This window comes from Misgurnus anguillicaudatus, chromosome 12 (genome assembly GCF_027580225.2).
Source record: "Misgurnus anguillicaudatus chromosome 12, ASM2758022v2, whole genome shotgun sequence".
NCBI lineage: Eukaryota > Metazoa > Chordata > Actinopteri > Cypriniformes > Cobitidae > Misgurnus > Misgurnus anguillicaudatus.
The window spans coordinates 31586406-31611383 of record NC_073348.2 but is presented as its reverse complement, the minus strand read 5'-3'; the positions used below and the strand labels follow the sequence as shown (position 1 = coordinate 31611383).

The window sequence follows — 24978 nt, the reverse complement described above, 5'->3', positions numbered from 1 at the left end:
ATGTTCATTTTAGGAAGCATCATGTCAGATGATTTTATGTAGAAAAGAGTAATGACTTAAGCTAGGTTTTCACAGACTGGTTCCCCTTTGTCCATTTTAGAAGTGCACTATAGATAGCTTTGAAGCTAACAGACATGTGCAACCAAAATTGGCTTGTATTGTTTTGCACATTTAAACAGATTGGTGGTTTGCTCGAATCGGTGGACCGCACTTTCAATGACTGTTACCACCATTGCGAAAATCATCTATCTTCAGGTAATGATGAAGGCTTCTCGTGCAGTGGGAGCCGTAACCCAGATACAGTATGTAATTTGCCCATACGTACGCGTTTGCAGCGCTCTATATTAAGGCCAAAGTTCTTCTCATTATCAGAGTCCCTCATTACCTGTTTCTGTCATCTCATGCTCATAGGGATTTGGATTTATACCTGATAATTACCTTCTATATAAAGCGAACCAGGAACGGCCCCAGCGTATACACCTGAAGCATGCCCCCAAAATGCCTCGACCTGGCGCTTAAGAAAATATCACACACGTCCAAATATGACTGATTTGCTGTATTTGAATAATAAAGGTCATGAACAATTAAGCACTTTTATTTATGTCAAACAAGTGGGAAATGATGCAAATTTGTATACATTTAGTCATTTTTGAAGTTTGAAAGATGAAAAACTTCAGGCTCTTTTCCACACGGGCGTCTTTAATGGACTTTTCGATGCTTCTAATGTATGGAAATGTCAACCTGACGGACGCTAACGCGATTACCAGCCCTACAATTCAGTTATTGTGTTTTTTCTCTTTCTTTCAGATTGACGCCTTGAGTAAAAGAAGTAAAGAATCGGAGGCTGCTTTCCTCAGCGTGTACAAGAGATTAATCGATGTCCCAGGTATGTCTCGGCTTGCTCTGCGCACACACTCGCACACACTGCTGTAGTGTTTCACTGAGGCGAGAATACTGTAAACACATCAGTCATATTTATGAGACCTGTGTCTCTAGTGTCTAAAACACACACACGCGCACGCGCTCACCGGCCCTTTTAATGACTTCTACGGCTTTAGAGACTCCCTTCGTTCCAAACCCACACGCAGCGAGACAGGAAAGAAACTCGGATTCCAATAAAACACGCATTCATTGCACCACGAACGCCTTTTAATCATCCGAATTGACTTTGTAAGTGTGAGATAATGGCCCCTGGATTCTCAGTTTTTATATGGTAATGCTCCAGTGTGCTGATCTATAATAAGTTAATGGTGCCGTATTGGTTCAAGTGACATCTAGAAACATCTTTAGCTCGCCCGCTCGATAGAACTCGGCTTTGGAGTGAACCAGGTGTGTGTTTCAGGGGTGCGGTCTCGCTGAGAATTATGGGTAATGTATCAAACACCCGTTAAGTAGAAGTGCACCTATGGTGTGTGGTATGTGTCTAGAGCTGTGACTCGATTTGCATAGTGTCTTTGTACTCAAAGTCTCCTTTATTGTTCACTTTTGGCAGTGTGTAGTAGGACAGAACTGATGCTATAGATGCTTTGTTGCATTTACGTAAAAGGTTTGCATGTAACCTTATAAAAATGCATTATTATAGGATTTAGATTCATTTTCACTTCTATAAATATCACACATTTTCTCGTTCGTTCATTGCGCAAGTGATTGTGGGTGGTATTCGCACAAAAACAAGCACATATACACACTAGTACACAATTCAGGCACTTTTGGCATACCGTTTTAACATATTACGATGTGAAAGCACAAACTATTTAAGACAGATAGTGTGCGAAATTGGGACGCGGCCAACAGATCTAGCTGTGTAACCCCGCCCACATCAGCCGAGGGACAGGGAAGCAGACAGACAGTGCCGTCTAGGCCTGTTGGAGCAGGTTGGACCGTCTGCCTGCACAACTACTTAGTATATCCCTAAATTACCACAACGCTGCGGTCTGGAGATCCCGGGCCAACTAAATGGTGTGTTTGTGTGCATGTGTGTGTTTTTGGCGCAATGTGTGATCTCGTGTATTTGAGATTGCGTGTGTGTGTGTGTTTGTCTGCGCATGCATGCATCCATTTGCAGGATGTTCAAGTGGGAGGTCTAGTCTGGGAATGTCTGCTTCTATCTGTGAAATCTGGAGCTTGTCCAGTCCTGTCTTCATGTCTGTAAATGTGATCACAGCTTGACAAATTATCTCTTGATAGTTACACTGGTACACTGTGTAGTCCTGTATGTGTGTGAGCGTCTGTGGCGTGCGTGTTATTAGGAATGTTCGGAAGTGTTTTTAGCACACTTATGCCAACATGTAGCGAGGCTGATATTAGAAATACATTCTTGTGATTCTAAACTCTGATTGGGGGAAAAAATTCAAGGCCCTGGGAAGTTTTTGAAAATATTCATACATAGATACAGGTCATTGAAAGTGCTTGAATCTATTTTATGCTAGAAGTTTTCTGGAAAAAATCCATATAATTCCCTGTTTTGTGTAGGATAATATAATAAAATTCTAGACTTTTTAAGCAAACGTGCTAAAACTGTTCGCATTAAATGATTATATTTTCTGTATGCAAATGTTGATTTATACCAAAATGCTTTTTTCATAGTTGTATTTGACACATGATAACGTCTCGGGTTACATATGTAACTGTTGTTCCCTGAGAAGGGAACGAGACGCTGCGTCTCCCTTGCCATACTTTCTGCGTCCCTGTAACACCGTCTTTGGCAATATTTCAGATAGCGATATACTTTCTGGCTCCCGCGTCACCCTGTCTTTGTCGTTAAGCTTCACCATTGGTTGAATTTGATATACACATTCGGAGGCACTTACCTCTGGAGGTGCCCCCAAAGTGTCACCACAGTGACGCAGCGCGAGTTCCCTGTAAGAAAACTGTAACAATGTATCTAAAAAAGTTAACACGATGTAACCTTGCTCTCACTTGAAATGTGTCCCCACATTTAGTCCTTGAATTTGAGGGTATTGGACCTGGAAAGTCATTGAAAAGGTCCTTGAATTTGAAGTTAACTAAGGTGTGGGAACCCTGCAATATACGCGCACCTCTGTTTTGAATGTAATTTTATTTTAAAGTGCTTTGTATATATAAACATAAAAACACATAACCAAGCAGAATTGTTTCAGACCGCTTTACGTGATGCATAGCAAACCAATTTATTGTGGTTAAACAACTTGGGGCTGTTGAATGCTTTATCCTGATTGGTTGAGAAATGTTCCACAAGTATGCATTATTTTTCGATAAACGCACACCTGACCTGTCAAATGTCCTAAAATTGTCTGTAAATAAAAAAAATAACCATTGTCTGTAATTTGCCATTTTTATCCCTTTAATCCAAGGCCACTAATAAACAAGACTTCTTTGACTTTAGGATACAAAAATTAATTTTTTGGTTTCTTGCTTGCATTAGCATAAATTGTATTGTGCTTACGGTGTTGTATTTTACCCAAATGACACACATGCTGATTAATGCGCCCGTGTACGTACATCAGATTTGAGTCGGTTGGTCATTTCGGTCACATGACCAATCGCATTCACGTTTGATTGACGCGCGGTCGCCCGTCCAGCTGAATTGCACTGGCAGTTGCCACAGCTACAAAAGGAACACACAATGACAGCATATCATTCAGACTTCCTCTTGCAATTTTTAGATATGACACACTCTCACGCAGCACACATGCACATCGCACATACACACCCTGTCAGCGTTTCCTGTACGTTCAGCTGTGAATACTCAGAGAGAGCGGCACGTGTGCCAACCCTATGCGATCTCGTCTTTGACTTGACGTAGAACAAAACGTTCATGCGAATCATTTTTGGTACTTTCCAAAAATATGAAGCAAAATAGAGTCTGAAACTCTATAAGAAGTCTACTTTGGTCTGTGAAAGGAAGTGCTTAACCTTGAGAAACTGTTGAGTGTTAACCTCACGAGGTCAAACCAAATATTGAGCGGTTTTATTTTTCATTCTTTTATGCAGGGTTTGCAAATTTTGCAGCCGTTTAGAAAAACATTGATTTAATTTTTTCTAGCAGCAATAAACATTAGATAAAAATTCACAGTTAAACAGAAATGTAAACATTAGAAAAGAAAAATATGTAATACAAAAGTTATACCAATGGATGAAATGGTAACATTGTTGTTGTCAGTTGGGGATTGCTTAATGTTAAAATAATGTTAATATAAACGTTGTAACCTTTTAAAAGTAATGAGGTGCCAAAGTGTACCTTCTTTAAAAAAATTGTTTTATTTATCTGTTGCTTTTGTCACCATTCGCTGATTTCCTACTACTCTCTTACTCTTCCTGTCTTTCTCTCTCTCCTTATCTCTCTCTCTCCCCTCTCATATTCTGCAGGGGCTAATAAAATAGTTTGATTACATAATTAACTTGGCTGTCTCATTAAGGAAAATCAACGGGAACAGGGCCATAATTAGTCATATAGCAATTAGCATGTGAAGGGGACAGACAGTGTCGAAAGTGTGTCTGTGTCAGGATGTCTTAGGCCTTCTGTGTAAGGGTCTGGCCCCGGTCCCACACCAGCACTGCGTTTGAGTTAACCCCGCCTTTCATTTATTAAAGCAACAGATTAACACCCTGCCAAATTCAAAGCAGTATCTTTTACAACCCGCTAACCTGAAATTCTCACAGCTGTCGATTTTCCCTCATGCCCATCATGAGCCTATTATGTGTATTTTTGTTGACATAACATTCAGGGTTCCCACGGGTCCTTGAAATCTTTGAAATTTTGTGTATCTGGGGGAAAATTCAAGGCCATTGGACGTTTTTGTAAATATCCATGCATAGATACAGGTCATTGAAAGTGCTTGCATCTATTTTATGTTTTCTGGAAAAAAATCTATGTGTAGTGTAGGATAATATCATAAAATGTCTAGCCTTTAAGCACACATGGTAAACTGTTCACTTTAAATGCTTATATCTTCTGTATGTGAATGTTGATTCATACCAAAATGCTTTTTTGCATAGTTGTGTTTGACACATGAAAACCTCTCGGGTCACGTATGTAACTGGAACGAGGCGCTGCGTCTCCCTTGCCATACTTCCTGCGTCCCTGTAACGCCGTCTTTGGCAATATTTCAGATAGCGATATACTTGCTGGCTATCGCGTCACCCTGTCTTTGTCGTTAAGCCTCACCATTGGTTGAATTTGATATACACACTAGCCTCTTTCACACAGTAATTCTGGTAAATTACCATGAATTTACCAGAATGAATTTACCAGTAAATACAAAAATGTGCTGTTCACACACGCAGTGGCGTTCCGTTATTTTACCAGTAAGACATCATTCATACATCAGTATCAAAATACCGGTAAATTCGTTGAGAAAGCGGAAGTACCTGTAGCACGCGGCGTGCTCAGTGTTGTATTTGTAAACAATCCACATCGTTCATAACCACGGTCCGTATTTTGTTGTTTTCACGTCTGTGGTAAACAGTCCCGAAGTTGCTCATGACCAAACAACATTGAATGAGACGACATCAAACCGAAAATGCGTTTTTAACAACAGTACTGTTTGCACTTTAGGCTTCACAGAGGTCGTGCTAAGGACGTCTGCAATTCGGCGGTAAGCTGTTTTAAACAACTTTGGTGAAGAAATGTGGACGTAAACTTCAGGTGTGCTCAACTTTCAAGCAGCATGTGTGTGTGGAAACGTCAGTAAACACTGAGGGGGTAAACGCGTCATCTGTATTAAAACGCTATGATTGGCCCGAAGCTGTCAGCACGGTCTGACGTCGTCCGTTCTAAATGCCGGTAATCCTATAATTTTCGTTCACACACAGCGCTTACCGGTAAATTACTGGTAATCTTACAACCTGTCTTACTGGTAAATTGGGAGCACTGATTTACCGGAAAGGTTCTGTTCACACATGACATGTTAACGGCAATTTACCAGTAAAGACTGTATGTGTGAAAGGGACTATTGAGACGCACTTACCGCTGGATGCGTCCCCAAAGTGTCACCGCAGTGACGCAGCGCGAGTTCCCTCGAAAGGGAACTTTAATAATGTATCTTAAAAGGTAACACGATGTAACCTTGCTCTTACTTGAAATGTGTCCCCACATTTAGGCCTTGAATTTGAGGGTATTGGACCTGGAAGGTCCTTGAATTTGAAGTTAACTAAGGTGTGGGAACTCTGAACATTGGTTGGATTGATTTTTAAATTCTGATTGGTTCATTTTGCTTTATTTGACAATGAAACGAATAGATAAAAGTACTGTGATGGTAATATTATCACTGTATGGTATGGTAATACATTCATGTTGTATTATGTTGTTTTAAAGACAAATTGATCTGAAAAAATTTTAATGTTTTGCCGTATTTTCTTTACTTGCATTACTTAAAATGTAATAAAAAATGTTTTTGTTGGTTCATAGTTAAAATTTAATAACCGTTTCTGCCTCTACAAAGCTTTTTTTCTGCTGACATTAACAAGACCGGATGGGAAGAGAAAAATATTATCTAATCATATTATAGCCTACTTTTCACAATGTGGTTGGGAAAATTTTGTGTGTTGATATTTGATCCACATAGTGTTACTGTTGTATACTGTATGTACAAAACTACTGTGCGTCCAAGATTAACGTCAACACATCAGTTTTTGTAAAGTTATTGCTAGCGTGGTTTCGTTTATACGGTGCTGAGCGATACTGAGGTGCTGGGGCTTGGTTTGGATTTATTGGTGTGTTTTTGCTTGGTTTGTTATTCTTGTTAACATTTTTAGCTGCGGTTGGCAGTCCGCAAAAATGCAAAAACACTTTTAGGCATTTCTCACAGAGTCCGGCCCACACTGATCTTCATACAGGGATCTCTCAGTGATTGTGAATCAAACCTTTCACCCGATGTTCTGACCCGTATGTGTGTGGGGGTTTTTTTTAGATCCTGTCTCGGCACTGGATGCAGCGCAGCAGCTTCAGGTGACCGTCCGGAAGATGCATGACTTGGAGACAGAAAATCAGAGGCTTAAAGACACACTACAAGAGTACGAGCGGGAAATCGCAGAGGTTAAAAACCAAGGTAACAACCTGTGACTTTTTAACACTGCTTTAAATGACCGATTTATATCATCTTGTATTTTATATTTTCAAAGCAGTATATAAAGTACTTTCTGCCTAGTTACATTTCAAACAAATACCATACACTTCTTGTCAACCATTGCTTGGACATACAAATAGCCCCATACCATACTCAACAGCCATTGGTTGAGTCAGTGCTGCAAGATTTTATAAAGTTTTGGGTAAATCAGCCCAAAATTGTCTCTGCATTTTAAACTGGGATAAGAGGAAAAAAATCATAATGTTTCATCAAAAGTTTAATAACTTTCTCAGCCCTCTTTAAATCCTGTTAGATAAAATCTAGGCCCTTCCTACATTACACCCTGCTAAATATTAAATTTCACTCAGAAACATATTGCATTACACAAGTTAAATGCTTTGCTAAGGCTATTTCAAATTTCCTTGGAAAATACTTGATTCATTCGTACCTGGGAAATGTAATGAGCTGTGCATATGTCACGTTGGCAGGTCACCTAAGTGTGCCCACATAGACAAACCCTATTTTTGTCCAAATGAGCAGTAGTCATCTGACCTGATCTATTTATGTCCCACTGCCGTTTCAGCCAGACACATTTATAACACACAAAACGAGTCAATGTCACAGTCCGTGGAATTCCCCCAATCGATTCTCTTCAATAACAACAATATTTTTTCCGTCCCTCCCGAGCCATGTTTAGCACACGTGCAGTTGTGTTTTCATTCGAGGGGTCCGCCATGTAATCCTTCCACTTCGTACACGCTGTTTTTTTCAGGTCGGCGATCCTGTAGTGTTTAAAGTCCAGTTTAGCATTTAAGGGTGTAAAGGGCTCTTGTGGGACTGTCGTTCATTGATTATGTGTCAGCTCTGAAGTGCTGGAGTTTAAATCAGCGCAGATGGCTGCGCTAGAGACGGGAAGAAGAAAAAGCTCTATCAGGGACATTTATGTGTCTGTGTGTGTACAGGCATTCAAACATACTCACACAGATTTGTTTTTCGGCCATAATAGTGACTTTCCATTGACTTTGAGCTAATTAATCATGTTGCCCAGTCTATGAAAACCCAGCTATTATTGTTTTTTACACAAAATCAACCTACATAATGTTAAGAACATTCTGTGAAAATGTTGACTGAGGTCTTTCTCTCGTACAGAAGTCACTATTAAAGCACTTAAGGAGAAGCTGGAGCAGTATGAACGTTCTCTGCAGGCCAAGAACACAGAGGAACCTGCTGATGAGAAGCAGGAGCGAATAGAGGGAGATGATGAAGGAGAGAGAAACAGTAAAGGGGAAGACCTTCCTAACAACTATGCAGACAAGGAGAGGTTAGCCTGCCCTGTGCTCATCCGTTCAATCCCTTTATACTGCCCACATCCCATAATGCATTAGTCATCATTATTAGGTTATGGATTTGTAGTCTGGGTTTCAAAATTAAGATAATTGCTCCCTAACGAAACAAAGTCTACACTAAATTCAAGATCGCTTGACCATCATACAGTATGTGGGTTTCTATACAAAATATAGAAATGTATATGCAATTTTTAATTGTTGAAATATTTAGGATCCTACAGCATGGATTGGTTTTATAGTGCCTTTCATAAAGGGTCATAAGGGTACATTTTTTTGAAATTGAGATTTATACATTATATGAAAGCTGAATAAATAAGCTTTCTATTGATGTATGGTTTGATAGGACAATATCGAGATACAGCTATTTGAAAATCTGGAATCTGAGGGTGCAAATAAATCAAAATATTGAGAAAATCTTCTTTGAAGGTGTCCAAATGAAGTCATTAGCAATACATATTACGAATAATAAATATTTTTGATATTTGTACAGTAGAAAATTTATAATTTACAAAATCTTCATTAAACATGATCTTTACTTAACATCATAATTTTGGCATTAAAAAAAATCTATAATTTTGACCCATACAATGTATTTTTGGCTATTGCTACGAATATACCCCTGCGACTTATGACTGGTTTTGTGGTCCAGGGTCACAAATAAACTGTAAGTTGTAGACTTTTTTTGGGCATCATATGAAGAGTTTGGTTCCAAAACGCGATAAACGCCTTTTTTTTATTAGTTACCGCCAAAATCAGTATTGTATCAGGCCAGACATCAACTGTAGCTATTTTGTTTTAGCTACTGCACATTGTATCAGGTCAGTATTAAAAAGTGAATTCTTAATTTTACGCAAAATCCAATATTCACCGTGTTATTCTGTCATCTTTTCTCCCTTTTTCCCAAAACGCGATAAACGCCGGTCCTCCTTTTCTGCAGAATGCAATAAATCCACTTAACAAATCACAGCGCACCATTCCACACATTGTAATCAACAATGGCGGTGCGTTGAATACACGGAATCCTAGTTTTCCTCATCTACTTTGTACTTCGTGATCAACAAACAAACAAAAACAAAATAATATTTTGATGGCATTGCTAAACCTGTGGTGGTTTTCATCTCGTCACTTTCTTGGTATAGAAAACACATTTTTACCGAAATTAGTCTAAATGGATTTATTGTGTTTTGAAACTAAACTCTTTATATACAAGTTCAGCCCCTAGCAAAACTGAAGAAAATGTTATGTACCATTATGTACACAGATACTTTTTCTGTAGGTTATATCAAAGTCCCTTTATATCAAAGTCGTGCCACTAGGCGGCCATGTTTGCATTTATTTCTATCGTGTTTGTACACCAATAAACGTTCGCTATGAAGTTAACCTGTGCTCTTCTCTGCTGTTTCGATCACAGTCAGCCACAGCAGATTCAGGACAGCAGGACGGACGACTTGGATCTAAAAACAAATTTACAAACAGGTTTGTGCTTTAACCAGGCCTCGCTCACATTCATAGGTGTAATGATGGAGGTGTTTCTGAAATGACATACATGTGATTGACACAGTTTAACCTCTTTCGTATCTTCCACAGCACTTGAAGCAACTCAGGCAGAACTCCACCAGCTGAAGACAAAATACGATGAAGAATCCACAGCGAAGTAAGTAACTCAGCAAGGATTAGCGTCTCAGATTCCCTCTCCTGCATTTCCTCAACTGTCTCCGTCTCAACTTTGCGTACAGAGCCTCGCACAATCGCGTGCCTGTGCAGACACAGACAGACGCGCGCACACGCCCCTTTGATCCGCACCAAAACAGCTCATAATCCTTCTGCAGACAGGTTTGATTATGGGGGAAAACACGGCGTGGTGAAATCACACCTTCATTCATGGAAAATCTGATATTCAATAGGCTTCATTGCACGACCCGCCCATGCTGCTTTTATGGTTGCACAACGCAGAATAATGCTTGATACGGTACCTCGCAACCCCCATGGACCCTCCGAGTGAGCCATTGGTGGTATTCATATCATCGACTGCCATTTTGCACTGTGCAACGCATCTTAATGCACAATGATGCAAACATGCACAAATGCGGCTTTTGTTCGTTCACATCTTGTACAGACGTGCATGTCTGCTTCGATCTGGGTCACGCGTGTGTATTTGTCTGTCTGCATGTGTGCGTTCCTCACTCGACTCCCTGTCATGTGGTCGGGGTTAGGTGGCAATTTCCTTGTCTCGCTGTCACTGAGGAATGCATCCTGTTGCAGAGCGAGCTCGCTGCAGGCTGTTTCGACGCAGTCCTGTGTTGTGGGAGTGGCGTAATGTAATACCTGCAATTCAAACCCAAATCCTGCCAGGACTCCCAATGTTGCATGTTTGAAGTGTAATAACCCATGTTTCTTTGAAATTGTGGACATGGGGTCGGACAGGAAGATCACAAGTTGTCCATGAAAGATCATAGAGATGTATATGATAGTTTACAAATGCAAACAAGTAAACACACACTCACATACAGAGAAAAACACATCTTGACATTGTGTAATGTTGGCCTTCTTCCCGTCCCGGGTTCTCCAGGGAACCGTTGCACCGAATGTGGCAGGTAAAATGTTTCCACTCCATTGGACGCCTCACCAATTCTTCAACTTGACACTCCAGGTTTCTTTCATTAGTGTTGGTTTGATCCAAAAGCTACTGTTAGAAATGTTATGCGTGTTATTTTTTGTCTAGGAAGTGGCAATTGCAATGCACACCGCACAATTATTTTTTTGCTGCCTTAAATTTTTAAGTTGAATCAAATTGACTGTGCAAGTCATTTCAATTTTTTTTTTTTTTGAATTACGACTAATGATGAGTTGCTATTACTTATAAAAACAAGTTGAAAAGCCTTAACTTAATTTAGGAAGTTAAAGTGTAGGAAAAATTTAAAGTGTAAAGCCAATTTGATAAAAATTCCCTTTAGGGAAGTCGCACCACTAGGTGGCCATGTTTGCAATGCCTCCAGGAAGTTTTTTCAATCATGCAAGACTACAGTCACAATTAAACAACATATTTTTTTAACATTAACTGTATCATAACTTGCTTCTTAAGCACTAAAAAGCATCTTTTTTGACGTTGTTTCAGCTACTGCACATATGTACAGGTTAGCAAGCGCCTCACATAACTCTGTACAGAGCCCCTTTCCCAGAGAATTGTCAGCCTTTGTCGATTGATGATTGGTTCTTTTAACAGGAAAGCAGGATTTTTTTTGTCACCAGAGCGGCCATATAAACCATTTTGCACGACATGAGCAACACTGGTCCAGAAGCACTTCCTGTTTTAGTTGTTCAACACTGAACAAAATATTAATATTAATTAAAGGCGGGGTGCATGATTTTTGAAAAACACTTTGGAAAAGGGAGTCGGGCCGAGTACCAAAACACACTTGTAGCCAATCAGCAATAAGGGCCGTGTCTACTAACCCAGTGGTTCCCAAACTTTTTCAGTGTGCGGCCCCCCTTGTGTACGGTGCATTCCTTCGCGGCCCCCCCAAAGGAAATTTGTGACAAAAACTGTTCTAAAACTCAACATTTTAATAAAAAAAAACATAAAATTATACAAAAAAGTAGTGTTTTGGTTAGTAGCCTTATTTTTTTAGGTTTAATTACACAGAATTCATGATAAATTAATGTATTTCATAAAATGTCATATAACTGGGGCCCCCCTGGCACCATCTCGCGGCCCCCAGTTTGAAAACCACTGTACTAACCGACATCGTTGCCTGGGTTGCGTATGTGTTGGGTGGGTCTATCAAAAGAAGGTCCATATTTTATTGGGGTAGAGGAGTGTTTGTTTAGGTGATTTCAAATGTCCACATTGGCTTTCAGAGATCATTCACCCTGCCTTTAATGATAGAACAAAATACAACCAACAGAAAATGTAAAATAAATGTGAACTAAAAGACTTAAAAACAACAGGAAGTGCAAAATAGTCTATATACGGTTTCAGCAGTAAAAACATAAACACGCGCCTTTCGTGGTCATCACGTAACTTCCGGTAAACTCTGCGAAGAATAAATAACAACAAAGTCCTTTTAAAGTAGTTTATTTATATAACAAGCAAAATAAACAACACGTAGATTACATAGGAACCCAAAATTTTTTTATTTTCGACGAGCTATTTGTTTAAGAGTTCAGTTTTAGCAACTAGTCAGACCGTTAAACAACAGAAACCGGAATAAAGTTTGGACCAGACTCTTATTGCGTCCTCGCACGTGCGCCCGATGAAACGGTCTAATAGAGCGTTGCATTGTTGACCTTTTACGTTCCTTTACCAAAAGATTAGATTTGTAATGATATTTTGCTTGATTTTCCTGTAGCTCAATAGATAAAGCATTACATAAGCAGCGCAAAGGTTGAGGGTTCGATTCACAGGGAACACATACAGTCATACACCGCCAAAGTGGCCGGAAGTTATTTATTTTCAATGAGAGCCGGCGGCGAGCTTGTGCGACAAGCAGGACGATGTGAGTATCAAGGAGAGTTGAAATCAGGTCAACTTTATGGTAATGAGCTATGACACGGTTCGGCGGCAACCAATCGAAAGGTGGAAACGTTCGGCAGCAACCAATCAGAAGGCGGAAAATGATTATAGAGAATGCATTCAAGCGTTTTTTTTGGCGCTCTCGCTTGTGGTGGTGTGAACGTACAGTAAGTTGCTTTAGATCACAGCATCTGTCAAATGCATAAAATGTACTTTTTTTTCATAAAAATGGAAACATTTATTTATTATTAATTAAAGCAAAAGAATATAACAAACATTTTTATTAGTTCACATTGTCAAACCACTGCTAAATATATGCACACTCACCAAATCACCGGCCACTTTATGAGGCTACAGAGCTGTACTTCAGATAACAAACACAAACGTCTATAATACAAGAGGTCGTTTTTGTCTTTCTGCTGACTTAATGAGGTTACGTGATCGTGTGTCTTTGGTGAAGGGGTAAAGGAATTCTCCACCCATCTGAGAGCTCTTTCCTGGCCTCAGGCTTTTATATGCTCCAATAGCTCAGTTCATCTGCAGTGGCAGTAGGTGGATCTCAATGGGATGGATGCTGAGATATTCGAGTATTAAATAGTTAGACAAACATAAAAACGTGTTACGCTCCACTGGGCTCTGATAATAAGCTAACAAGTAAGGAAGTGTTGTTCTGTCTTTGATGTAGGCCAATGTTTTTCTCGCATCAGTCGGGTAGCAGAGCAATTATGAATGTGCAATCCATAAAATTGATTGATCCTCACCCTATACGGAGATGCTTGCTGTTGTGATCATTGACTAAAATACTGTGCGTTTGTTTTGCGTATTGATTGTTAATTAATGTATTTGGTACTACCCAATAAAAAGTTATGAAAATTAATCATGGCTTTACTACAAATCAAACCAAAAACCGTGGTTGCTACTCTTTACTTTAATAAATCAATGGTTAATTTCCGTAATGCTAATGTGCATGATTTGTTGATTGTAAAGACCATTTTGCATATTTTTTATCGAAATTTAATGCATTTTTGTGAATGCTGTTTCATGTTTTCGATCACATTTTTACACATGATTAGTAAACACTTCCTTGTCTTTAATTGGTCTGCCAATTGGTCATTCCCGCCCCCAAACGCACGTTATTGGTTGAACTAATGTTGCTGTGTCAGACAGCTTGACGATTGCCAATCAGGGCCACTTTATAACAAACGAATGAGTTATTAAGCTTATTATACTGGGATAGTAGATTTGAATATGATCAATATTGATGTGTGTCATAATTTATAAACTATTAATTAGAATGAGTTTCATGTTTTAGAATAGGAATGCGTTTTTCTGACGTTATTTTAGCGCGTTGTTTTCTTTAACTCATCAATTTAGTAACATTATCCCTATTTTTGTCCTCCCATATCCTGTCCTGTGGTCTCACCCTCCCTTCCTCCCTCTCTCTCGCTCTCTGTCTCTCTCTCCCTCTTTATCTCTATCTCTCTTTCTCTTACTTCAGTCTAAAGGAAGGATGGTATCAGCTGCAGAGAGTTTGTGTGTTTCTTGAGTTCAGGGTGAAAAGAGGAGCAGGGTTCAGCCAAGCGTATTAATGGAATGCTTCAATTCGCTTTACCGTTTGTATGCGACCTCTCTCTCTCTCTCTCTCTCTCTCTCTCTCTCTCCCCTTCCCCCCGTGGCCTCCCCTCCTCCACCTCCTCTCACAGACATGTTCACGGTGGAATGTCCGCCTTCCTCACAGGCCCGTGAGGTGTCTGTCGTCCCAGCCATCTATCTTGTTCTCTCTCTCCCAGGGCTCTGTGTTGTGCTGAAATTTTAATCCGGTTCCTTTTTGTTTTCAAGCTCAAAGTCTCGTCTCAGGACCTCCTCATTAATGTCCCGCCAGCTACAGTAACTACATTTGGCACAGACGAGGGCATCGGCCCCTGCATGTCTGCTCAAACACACGCCACACTCAGGCCAATGCTGATACGCAACTATTACTGTTTTGGCAAGATTAATTTAGCAAAAAAAGGCAATATTTGTGCTCTTGTGTTTCTGTAGTGCAATTGGTAAAGCATTGCGTTATTGGGTTTACACATACAGAGAAAATAATTATATAGCGTTAAATTGCTTCAGATAAAAGCATTTCCTGGATCCATACATTTATTTTGAAGTAACAATTTCTTTTCATCTTAACATCTTCAATGTGGGAACAACTGCACACTTAACTAACTAACTAAACGTATTTGTTTTTAACTGAATTAATTGAACTGCGCAACTGAGTGTATTCTTAATTTAATTCCAAGTTTTTTTGTATTTAAACTTTTTTAACGCAAAGTTTTTGTATTTAACCCAACGTTTTTGTATTTAACGCAACGTTTTTATTTTTAACCCAACGTTTTTGTTTTTAACGCAACATTTTTGTTTTTAACACAGCATTTTTATTTTTAACCCAACATTTTTGTTTTTAATGCAACGTTTTTGTATTTAGCGCAACGTTTTTATTTTTAACCCAACCTTTTTGTTTTTAACGCAACATTTTTCTATTTAACACAACGTTTTTATTTTTAACCCAACATTTTTGTTTTTAATGCATCGTTTTTGTATTTAGCGCAACATTTTTTTTTTAACGCAACGTTTTTGTATTTAGCGCAACGTTTTTGGATTTAGCGCAACGTTTTTGTATTTAACACAACATTTTTTGTATTTAACCCTACGTTTTTGTTTTTAACACAACATTTTTGTTTTTAACCTAACATTTTTTTTGTTTATTTTGTTTTTATAATATTTTTTGTCCATTTTGTCTTTATTTTGACAGTGATTAAGGGAGGACAGGAAAGCACAGGGAGGAGAGAGGGATATGGGATCGGCAAATGACCGTGAGCCGGAAATCAACTCGGGTTGCCGAAAGTGCGAAAGCACCACATGTCGGGGCGCTTCCCACTTCACCATCGGCTCCGACAACGTTTTTGTTTTTAACACAACATTTTCTTACATATTGCCTCAAAGCGTTCATCCTAAACTCAACGTTTTTGTTATTAACTAAGATTTTTGCACTTAACACAACAATTTAGTTGTAAACAGATGCCAAAATAAGGCGAGTTTATTACCTCAAGCAGTTATAGCGGTGTAGGGCCCGGGCTTGAGTTTGTCATGCTGTGTGGCCTGTTGTGCTTGTTCCCAGCGTGGTTAAACTCTCTCTGGTTTCTCCCTGACTGAATGGGAAGGGAACAACATGCAATTAAAGTTGTTTCTCCTGCGCTGAAAGTGGCAGGTTTGGTTTTGCGCTGTGTCCTTTACGAGACAAATGGGCAGTGGATAGGGAGCGTACGGAAATAGCAGCAGTGTGTGAGGCCTTGCAGAATTGTGCTCCTGTGTGTATATGGGACGTCGGATTGAGTTTGTGTGTCTTTAGGTGGGGTTGTGTGCATGTGCGAGAGAGAAACGCTGGATTTTTGTTTGTTGGTTTTGCGGGCGATGCATTTGTGTCATTGAAAACCAAAGAGAAGTATACTTGCCCAGTAAACCGGTGCAGCCGGGGTTTTGCCTTGCACATGAATTTCAACAGCTCCCGGCGACATGGCGGTCCCTACGGATTTGGTCGCAGCTGCATGCACTCATATGCCTGCGATTGTACCTTTAGATCCTCTGTCTGTGTGTTTTGTGATGTCACACGCACTGACTGAGATAAACAGCATGGTTTGATTTTCAAACCTGGCAGAAGAGCAGCGTCAGAACGGCTCGCACCTCTTCGCCTTCACATCTAGCATGTTTGCTTGACAGGGTCTCGGCTGCACTTTCGGTTGTGTGACATTTCGGAGGGTGGATTTTTGTTCTGTCTGATCCATTTGTCTGTACTCTCATCAGCCTGGCAGGTTTTGAATTACTGCGGCGAACACAAAGGACCTCATCCAACCCACCTGATTTATCGGCACAGATCTGCTCTCGCCGGCTGAGCGCAAAGAAAACATTTCATCTGTGTCAAGGAAGACATTTCACCGTCCCAAAAGCTCTTACATTGTTCGGTGATATTTTCCAATGTATTGTACAAATGTGTACACAGATATATTACACACCAAGCTACGTTCATATGAAACCCTTTAAAAAATTTTATTATGTAAATGCAAACTCGCATGATCAAAACAGTTAGCAATGGTTTTGTGAAATATGGACAAAACCAATTGGTTGAAAACAAACCTATAAAATGTTTATATATGACCCCAAACCAGAGAAGAAATAGATTCAATATCATTTGTTGTTTGCGGTTTTGAAAGTTAGCAGTATGAGGGCCGACACGTTTCAAAACAAGCTTTTTAAATCAGCTTTGTCCTGGAGGTCAGACACTCAACAAGAGAAAAAAATCATACCCCAAGGGTTTTCTTACTACCCTAGCCTTCAAAAGGTTAAGAGAGGATGGAAGAACAAAAAAAAACATGGCATGATAAAGCCCATACTGGTTCCCCAAGATAGGGGCCAAACCGAGAAAGAGAGCAAAATGGAAATCTAATGGGCTAAATCTGTGAAATGTCGTACCAGCCCAGGGGGATTTGAGCCGCAACAGAAACAAAGACACTGGGGAGGGAGAGCGAGAGTGAGTTAAGGCGAAATAGGAGAGAGAGAGAGAAATGCCTGAAAGAGTTGAATTACAGCCAGAGGATTCATGTAACCTGGACCTTTCTTGCTAGTTTCGCCCGAGCGCCGAGTTAACCTCCCCTTTCTGACTTGCGTACTGGATGAAAAAGGTCAAAATCAAAGCAGCTGGTTCTCATAATCTATCAAGGGCTGAGTCGAACAAACACAATAATCAAATTCAATAAACGTTTAATTCGCTCCGAGTCTATTTATCAGCGGTAGCTCATGCAATAACAAAAGAAGATGTGTTTATATGTTACTGGATTACATTCACATTGTTGTTTTTTCCACTTTCCCACATCGTACAGTAACATGTTCGTGTGTAGACGATGAAATAATCCTTATAAATGCTCTCACAGATAACCTCTGTCCCCCGGGTTTGAAATGATGAAGAACATGCTGGTTTTGTTCAGATGGGAGTGAAGCGTAACTTTCTGTCATCGCTGTTATCGTCCTCATCTTTTCATCTTTAAAGCATTAAAAAAAACAGAATTTTGCTTACCATTTTTTTTAAATATATGGTAAAATTTAAGCTCTTTCCCAAATCAATTCAAACTTACTATGGAAACTTAGATGCTTATCTTCGCTTATTACATATTTTGGCTAATTTGATTATGCTTTCAGCTATCAAAAAAGCAAAGGTCTGTTTAACTCATTTTGCTATCTTTAAATCAGTTTCACAGATGTTCATTCACTATCAGAAATGCACCAAAAATGTTCCCAAGCTGTCACCTGTGAATACCCTTTAAAAAGGTCTTAATATGTACAATATAGGTACAGATACGTATAAATTTGGTACATTTGAGTTACTAATATGCACTCTTTGGTATGAATCTCTGAGGTACTGTGTCCTCTTTACAGGGTTCCCACGGGTCCTTAAAATCCTTGAAAGTTTCCATATTGTTCCCTGTGTAGTGTTGGATAATATCATAAAAATTCTAGACTTTTAAGCACATGTGCTATAAACTGTTCGCTTAAATGCTTATATCGAATGTTGATTCATACCAAAATGCTTTTTTGCATAGTTGTGTTTGACACATGAAAACGTCTCGAGTTACGTATGTAACTGTTGCTCCCTGAGAAGGGAACGAGACGCTGCGTCTCCCTTGCCATACTTCCTGCGTCCCTGTAACGCCGTCTTTGGAAATATTTTAAATAGCAATATACTTCCTGGCTCCCGCTTCACCCTGTCTTTGTCGTTAAGCCTCACCATTAGTTGAATTTGATATACACATTCAGATGCTCTTACCCCTGGAGGCGTCCCCAAAGTGTCACCGCAGTGACGCAGCGCGAGTTCCCTCGAAAGAAAACTGTAACAATGTATCTTAAAAGGCAACACAATGTAACCTTGCTCTCACTTGAAATGTGTCCTCACATTTAGTCCTTGAATTTTAGGGTTATTGGACCTGGAAAGTCCTTGAAAGGTTCTTGAATTTGAAGTTAACTACGGTGTGGGAACCCTGAACATTGGTTGGATTGATTTTTAAATTCTGATTTAGAATCTGATGCTTTATTTTACAATTAATAAAAAGTACTGTGATGGTAATATTATCACTGTATGGTATGGTAATGCATTCATGTTGCATTATGTTGTTTTAAAGACAAGTTGATCTGAAAAAAATTTATTTAATAATAATAATTTGTTCCTCAGCTGTCAATCACTGATTATTCAGGAGCTATCCCACCTCCACGCATACAGCCTTTCCCAGGAAAGAGTGTCTTAGAAATTGTAAATCAATATATTGTTTTATGTGAATGAGTAGGCCGAATGATTTTCACATCATTTTGAAGAAAAAACTCTAGACTACTAGATCCTGCTTTGAAAAGTCTTGGGAAAACATGTTTAGAATGAGTTTTGTGGACTTATATCAGTGACTTAAAAATTTTGCTTTTTCAAAAACCACGCATAAACATTTTTCTCTCAAAAATACAAACATGTACATACATGTTGATTATATAATATTGTAGCCCAGTTTGTGCTCAACGCAGTGTTATGAGACTTTTGCCATTAATATGTTTTTAAGCAACTGAAAAAAGCACAAATGTCAGTGCATGTCAAAACTTCCCCAGGGCCCTAAAAACCCCTTAGACCCCAGATGGTTAACTAAGGTGTGGGAACTCTGTCTTTAGGTGCAAAGGTGTGCCCAGTGACAACTAGGAACCATTTTGTGACCATTTCTCTGACACTGCTTGAAATTGGAACAAAAATTTGAAAAAAAATTTCAATCAGGGTCTGCAAATGTCCACCCACGTTTATAATAATGCCCATTCAATGTTCAGCAACACGAATAACAGAAGAAGACAGTGCAAAGTCCAGCACTACAAACTTTAGCCAATCATAACTGAGGTGTTTTACAAATAAATCTTAAAGGACGGTAGCAGACTTTTTTAATCTGGTTGTGTAACTGAATTATGACTGTTATTGGTGCAAAAACGCTTGACCTCAGAAAAGAAATGAAATGCTACAGAAGTGTAGAGTGTGGCCCCTTTAAAAGCCCCTCATTAATGTGTTTTTACAGTGGGGCCCACGACGGATGAAGTGAACATTAGAGCAGAAAAGAGAGGAGATAAGGTTATGCAGGTTAACTTTAGTGTGTGTGTGTGTGTGTGTGTGTGTGTGTGTGTGTGTGTGTGAGAGAGAGAGAGAGAGAGAGAGAGAGAGAGAATGTGAGTGCCTATTTGGACTGTATTTAAGAGGGATTGTATTTTTGCTATTCTGTGCCATGACAAGAGATCATAACACTGTTAATGCAAAATAAACCTCTGATCTGTACTCTTTAGATTTAAATGCGTATTATATTCCATAATTCTCAAATCTGTGCTGATCTAACAGTATTTAATGTTTCATATTTAACTACAACAGACTATCCGGGTTTGAAAAAGAGATGGGCACATATTTGTGATCTTCATTTTTTATAAATATTTGGCATGAATATCTATTCTTAAGTAATGATTTAAAACATTACGGTATTTTACACTAAGCACTCTTTCAATCACAATACACCTCAAATTCATAAGCGCCCACAAGACTAGAGTCGTACACAAAAAAATGTGCTCATCTAAATCATTAAACCACATCGGCTCTAATAAGCTTCTCTGTTGAATTAATTTCAGCTGTGCTTGACTCCTCTCAGTTTTCAGTCACATGGTCAGAAGTGTCAATGGGAGAAACGTTCGAGAGGAGAGTACAGTGGGTGATAGAAATAATGTGAGTGCTTTTATCAGATTAAGGGCTCGGTATGTGGGCTAACAAGTTTCACTCGCTCAAAAGATTATGCGTTGGGTAAATTTGACTTCACTTCAGATTTGGCCGTGCGTTTTAGCTTTTGCACTTAAAGTCCACATGACATAAAAATTTTTTTTTACTTTAAGTATGAATATGTATACATAACTAGAGTGTTATAAAACATTAACAAATTTGCATTAAGTAAGCATTTAAAACGTACAGTTTCTCACTGCCGCCAATATGGTGCGACAATTTTTATGACATCATTCTGCACTTCAGCTTCTCGTCAAATTCCAGTCTGCGAGGTCAACTAAATGCGAATGGCTTTTTTTAAAGGAGGAGCCACTTAATATGTCCTGCCCTAAGTTCATATTTAAGTGATAATTGCAAACAAAATCAGGTCTTTAAAATGTAAATGGGTTGATAGTGTAAATGTTGGAGCAAAATCCAATGGAGATGGATTTTGTGAAGGTAAACGGTTAACATATGCAAAGACACATTATCGTATCTTAGTCTAGGAGGTATTTAAGTCCAGTGAAAACTTGTTTTTCTTTCCCCCAAACAATTTCTATCCTTTCCCTCAGAGATTAAATCAGTAATAATAAGAGGCATAATGTCCATTTTAACCAGTATCAGTTTAAAGGTACAGTAAGTAGGGTTTTATTTATCAAAATCAATGTCTTTATTCATAAATATGTCTTCGTTGGTGTCAAATGACCTCTGCCAATTATCTGACTTTTCTTTGTAAGCTTAGAATTTCTTCTCTTTACTTACATTGAACCAGTCCAAGGAGGCTTCCATGTCGTTCCCCTATACTGATAAACTATAATAGCAGGGAACTAAACCTAAAAAAGCACTAGCCTACCAATGCGTTTCCACAATGCGTTTTCATTCAAAACACGTGAACTAGCTGAAACGGCCAAGGAGATCAGTGTGTACATAACGGCTACCGTAGTTGCAACACGCATTTGGAAAAGCGAGGTGCGAGAGAGCACTATTCGTTTGAGTGCAAAATACAATTTCACCACTAGATGGGGGTAAATCCTACTTATTGTCCCTTTAAACAATTGGTAATCTATACCTACTTTCTCAGAGTTTTAACTCTTTCCCCCGGCTTTGATGAGTAAACTCGTCAATTAAGAGAAAATGCTTCCCTGCCAATAACAAGTTTTTCCGGCAATCCGCATTTCCGCGATTATCCACCAGATGGAGCTCTTACCCAACTTATACAACCCCTCACGTCAAACAGTTCAAACTCTTCTATCAGAAGTCTTTCACAAAAACGCAATTATCTCATCTTTTTGCTCAAAATTTGTGGCTGGGAACTTTTTTTAACGCTGGTGGGGAAAGAGTTAATATCAGAATACTAATTTGAGTTAAATGTTTAAAGGGGACATAAAGTGCCATTAACCTTTATTAAAGCAGGACAGTCGTGTTAACACACCTAAGCCGTGCCATTTGCTGAGCTTCACGCTACAGTATTGAGAATATAATATCAGATTAGCGTGCATTAAAAGGAGTCTGAGGCCTATATTAGTGTAATCTCTCTGTTTTAACCTGGGCTTGTGCATGTGGCTGAGCCGTCAACCCATTGCTGGCCTACACAGCTCACAGGCCAACGGATTACTTTGAAACTGAGAGGGCTTAATGGCTTGTGTGTGCTGGCTTGTGTGCATACGGGTGAGTGTGCAAGTGTTTACATGCATGCCGGGGTTATGGAAGTCCAACTGAAACGGCAGATCTCTATACACACACACACACACACACACACAGACTATCGCGCTGAAACCCAGATGCTCTCATGATAAATGCTCTCACGAACACATCCCCATGATACGCAACGCAATCATTATTGCATATGCATGCACGCGGCACGGAAATGAGACGGCGTGCTGATTACCCGTTTTATGTCGATGCGAGGTGTTCCCATCCACCTGGTCCATTCCTTACGTGACCCATTTTTATTGCATTGCGTTATGTTGCATCATTGCGTTTTACTGCAACAAACCCGCGCTACCAGTTCCCTCAAGTCTGCATTAGTAATGCGTGCTTTCTTTTTCAGGGCCAATGAGATTGAAGCGGTGATGACAGATTTGGAAAGAGCCAATCAGGTAATGCCATATCCTTTGTGGATTTACACTTCTATTGTATGCAAATCTAAGAGACAATAACAGCATGTTTAGATCTTTTATTAATAACTCTGGTGTAAAATGTGCGGTGCGATTGATGTGTGAATAATCTTTTAGGAGTGCACAGAACTTTGTAGCAATCCCATATATCCACATTTTACCTGCTATAATTTCCATCTGCTTTCTTTTTGGGAGAAATCCATCATCTCCTTTTAGTTTTTGAGCCGTGAGCCCCAACGGGTAAATGTAAATGGAGATCAAATCTTTTGTGTGATGCAATATAAAGAATGCATTGCCTTTTTATGGCTTTTGTGCAATACAGGATTTTTGTAAATGTTGTAAATCATTTTTCTGACCTTATTTAACTTTTTCAAAGGGTGCAGTTTGTATACAAGTCTTGTTATTTATTTGGGCTCATATGCAAAAGCCTCTAAATGCCATCTCCGTCAAAAATGACATAATAATATTAACCAAATGCTCTCAGCACGGTTATACATTTATTAAATACTTTTGCTTAAAATCCGCTTAATCGGGTTAGTCAGAAACACCGGTTTGTTGGCAGAATCCATTAAAAATCTGATAAAAAATATTTTATGTTAGATGCACTTAGAGGGTTTTGCATCTGAGATCTTCATATGTTATCTACACAATAGCTGCAAAAATCTGTTTACTTGTTTAAAAATGCAAAATTTTTTTTTTTTTTTCGAAAATGTAGGGCACACACAAAAAACAACCAGGAAAACCAAAATCTTCTTAATCTTTGTTTTCATTAGCATTATTATTCCAATCAACAGAAAAGGAACATTTGGAAAGACTTGTTACGTAGACGTCAAGAATAAATTTGCATAATTAAGCTCATCATAACCATAAATGCATAAAGATGGCGGTGATAGATTCTGTTCAGCTAAAGGTTGAACGCTTTAAGCAGCGTTTCGTAATATATTTAACTTTCTCATCGTGAATTTCTCTTCAGGTCAGGCGTCTATTCTAGGGCAGCCAATGAATTAACGCCACAATCTGTGTTTAAAACCGTGCGTTATTTGCATATTCTGCAAATCATCCAACCATACGTACCTTGACACACTTGGGCTCAAATACTAGAGCACTCAGCCAAGCGGGACCCATGTGAGTTCGGATAACGTTTTTCAGGTCGGCCATAAAATAAACGGGCAGGAGACTGTGATCTTTTAGCTCCCGGTCTTGGCGATTATGAAAGTCAGTTGCTATAATGGTTATATATCCTTTGCTTGGACAATTTTTAACCCGAATGTTCTGTTGGTGACTTCCAGAGAGCTGAGGCGGCAGAGAGAGAGGCCGTGACCCTGAGGGAGCAGCTCTCTTCAGCTTCAGCAAACACCCTGAAACCAACCAATCAGATTCAGAAAGGCCCGGATATGGTGAGAACCGTTCTCTTTCTGCACATCTGTACTGTAGAGAGTGACAGAAAGTTGGTGGTTACAGTAAGAAAAAGGAAGCTGTATGCTAACACGTTCTTTGAAGCTGTATAGCAATTGAGTTTTTTTTTTTTGAATTACATTTTAACACACTTTTAATTGCAATGTGTTTAATTTAATCATATTATAATTAGAGCTTAAATATTTCAATTAAATATGTAATCACGATAATTCTAATATTATTAGTAGTTCAAAGAAAAGTTCACCCATATATGAAAATTTTCTCATTTACTCATTCTCAACTGATTTAGTCAGTTAATAATTTCACAAATAATTGTATTTATTATTTAATAAAATGTCACGCTCCACTAAGCACATCCATCATTAAAAATAATTCAGATCCAGTGGGTTAATATATATGTTGTCTAAAGCAAATGATAGATTTGTGAAAGAAGCCGATTGATATTTTGACCTTATATGGTGTCTAATATGTTCCATATCCAATGAAACATACATGTCACACATTAAATTCAAATACAGCGGCACATTGATAACGTTAAATCGGTACTGGCGTGTCTCCTGGTGAAAATATTGTGGTCTTAGACCACAAATCCAGTATTAAGTAGCAAGGGTATATTTGTAGCAATAGCCATCAATACATTGTATGGGTCTATTATCCATTTTTTATTTCCAAAATAATTAAGATTTTAAGT

General features: G+C 38.9%; 1 protein-coding gene across 9 annotated transcripts in view; it reads left to right on the top strand.

Annotated features, from left to right (window-relative positions):
* Positions 1 to 24978, top strand: part of cux1a (cut-like homeobox 1a) — a 130600-nt gene that overhangs the window by 70924 nt on the left and 34698 nt on the right. For all 9 annotated transcript variants that reach the window (XM_073874380.1, XM_073874375.1, XM_073874379.1 and 6 more), the window contains 7 exons: positions 808 to 886; positions 6891 to 7028; positions 8196 to 8367; positions 9804 to 9868; positions 9980 to 10046; positions 22805 to 22853; positions 24161 to 24268. In XM_073874380.1, the coding sequence (XP_073730481.1) occupies positions 808 to 886; positions 6891 to 7028; positions 8196 to 8367; positions 9804 to 9868; positions 9980 to 10046; positions 22805 to 22853; positions 24161 to 24268 (678 nt within the window). The remainder of the gene's footprint in view (positions 1 to 807; positions 887 to 6890; positions 7029 to 8195; positions 8368 to 9803; positions 9869 to 9979; positions 10047 to 22804; positions 22854 to 24160; positions 24269 to 24978) is intronic.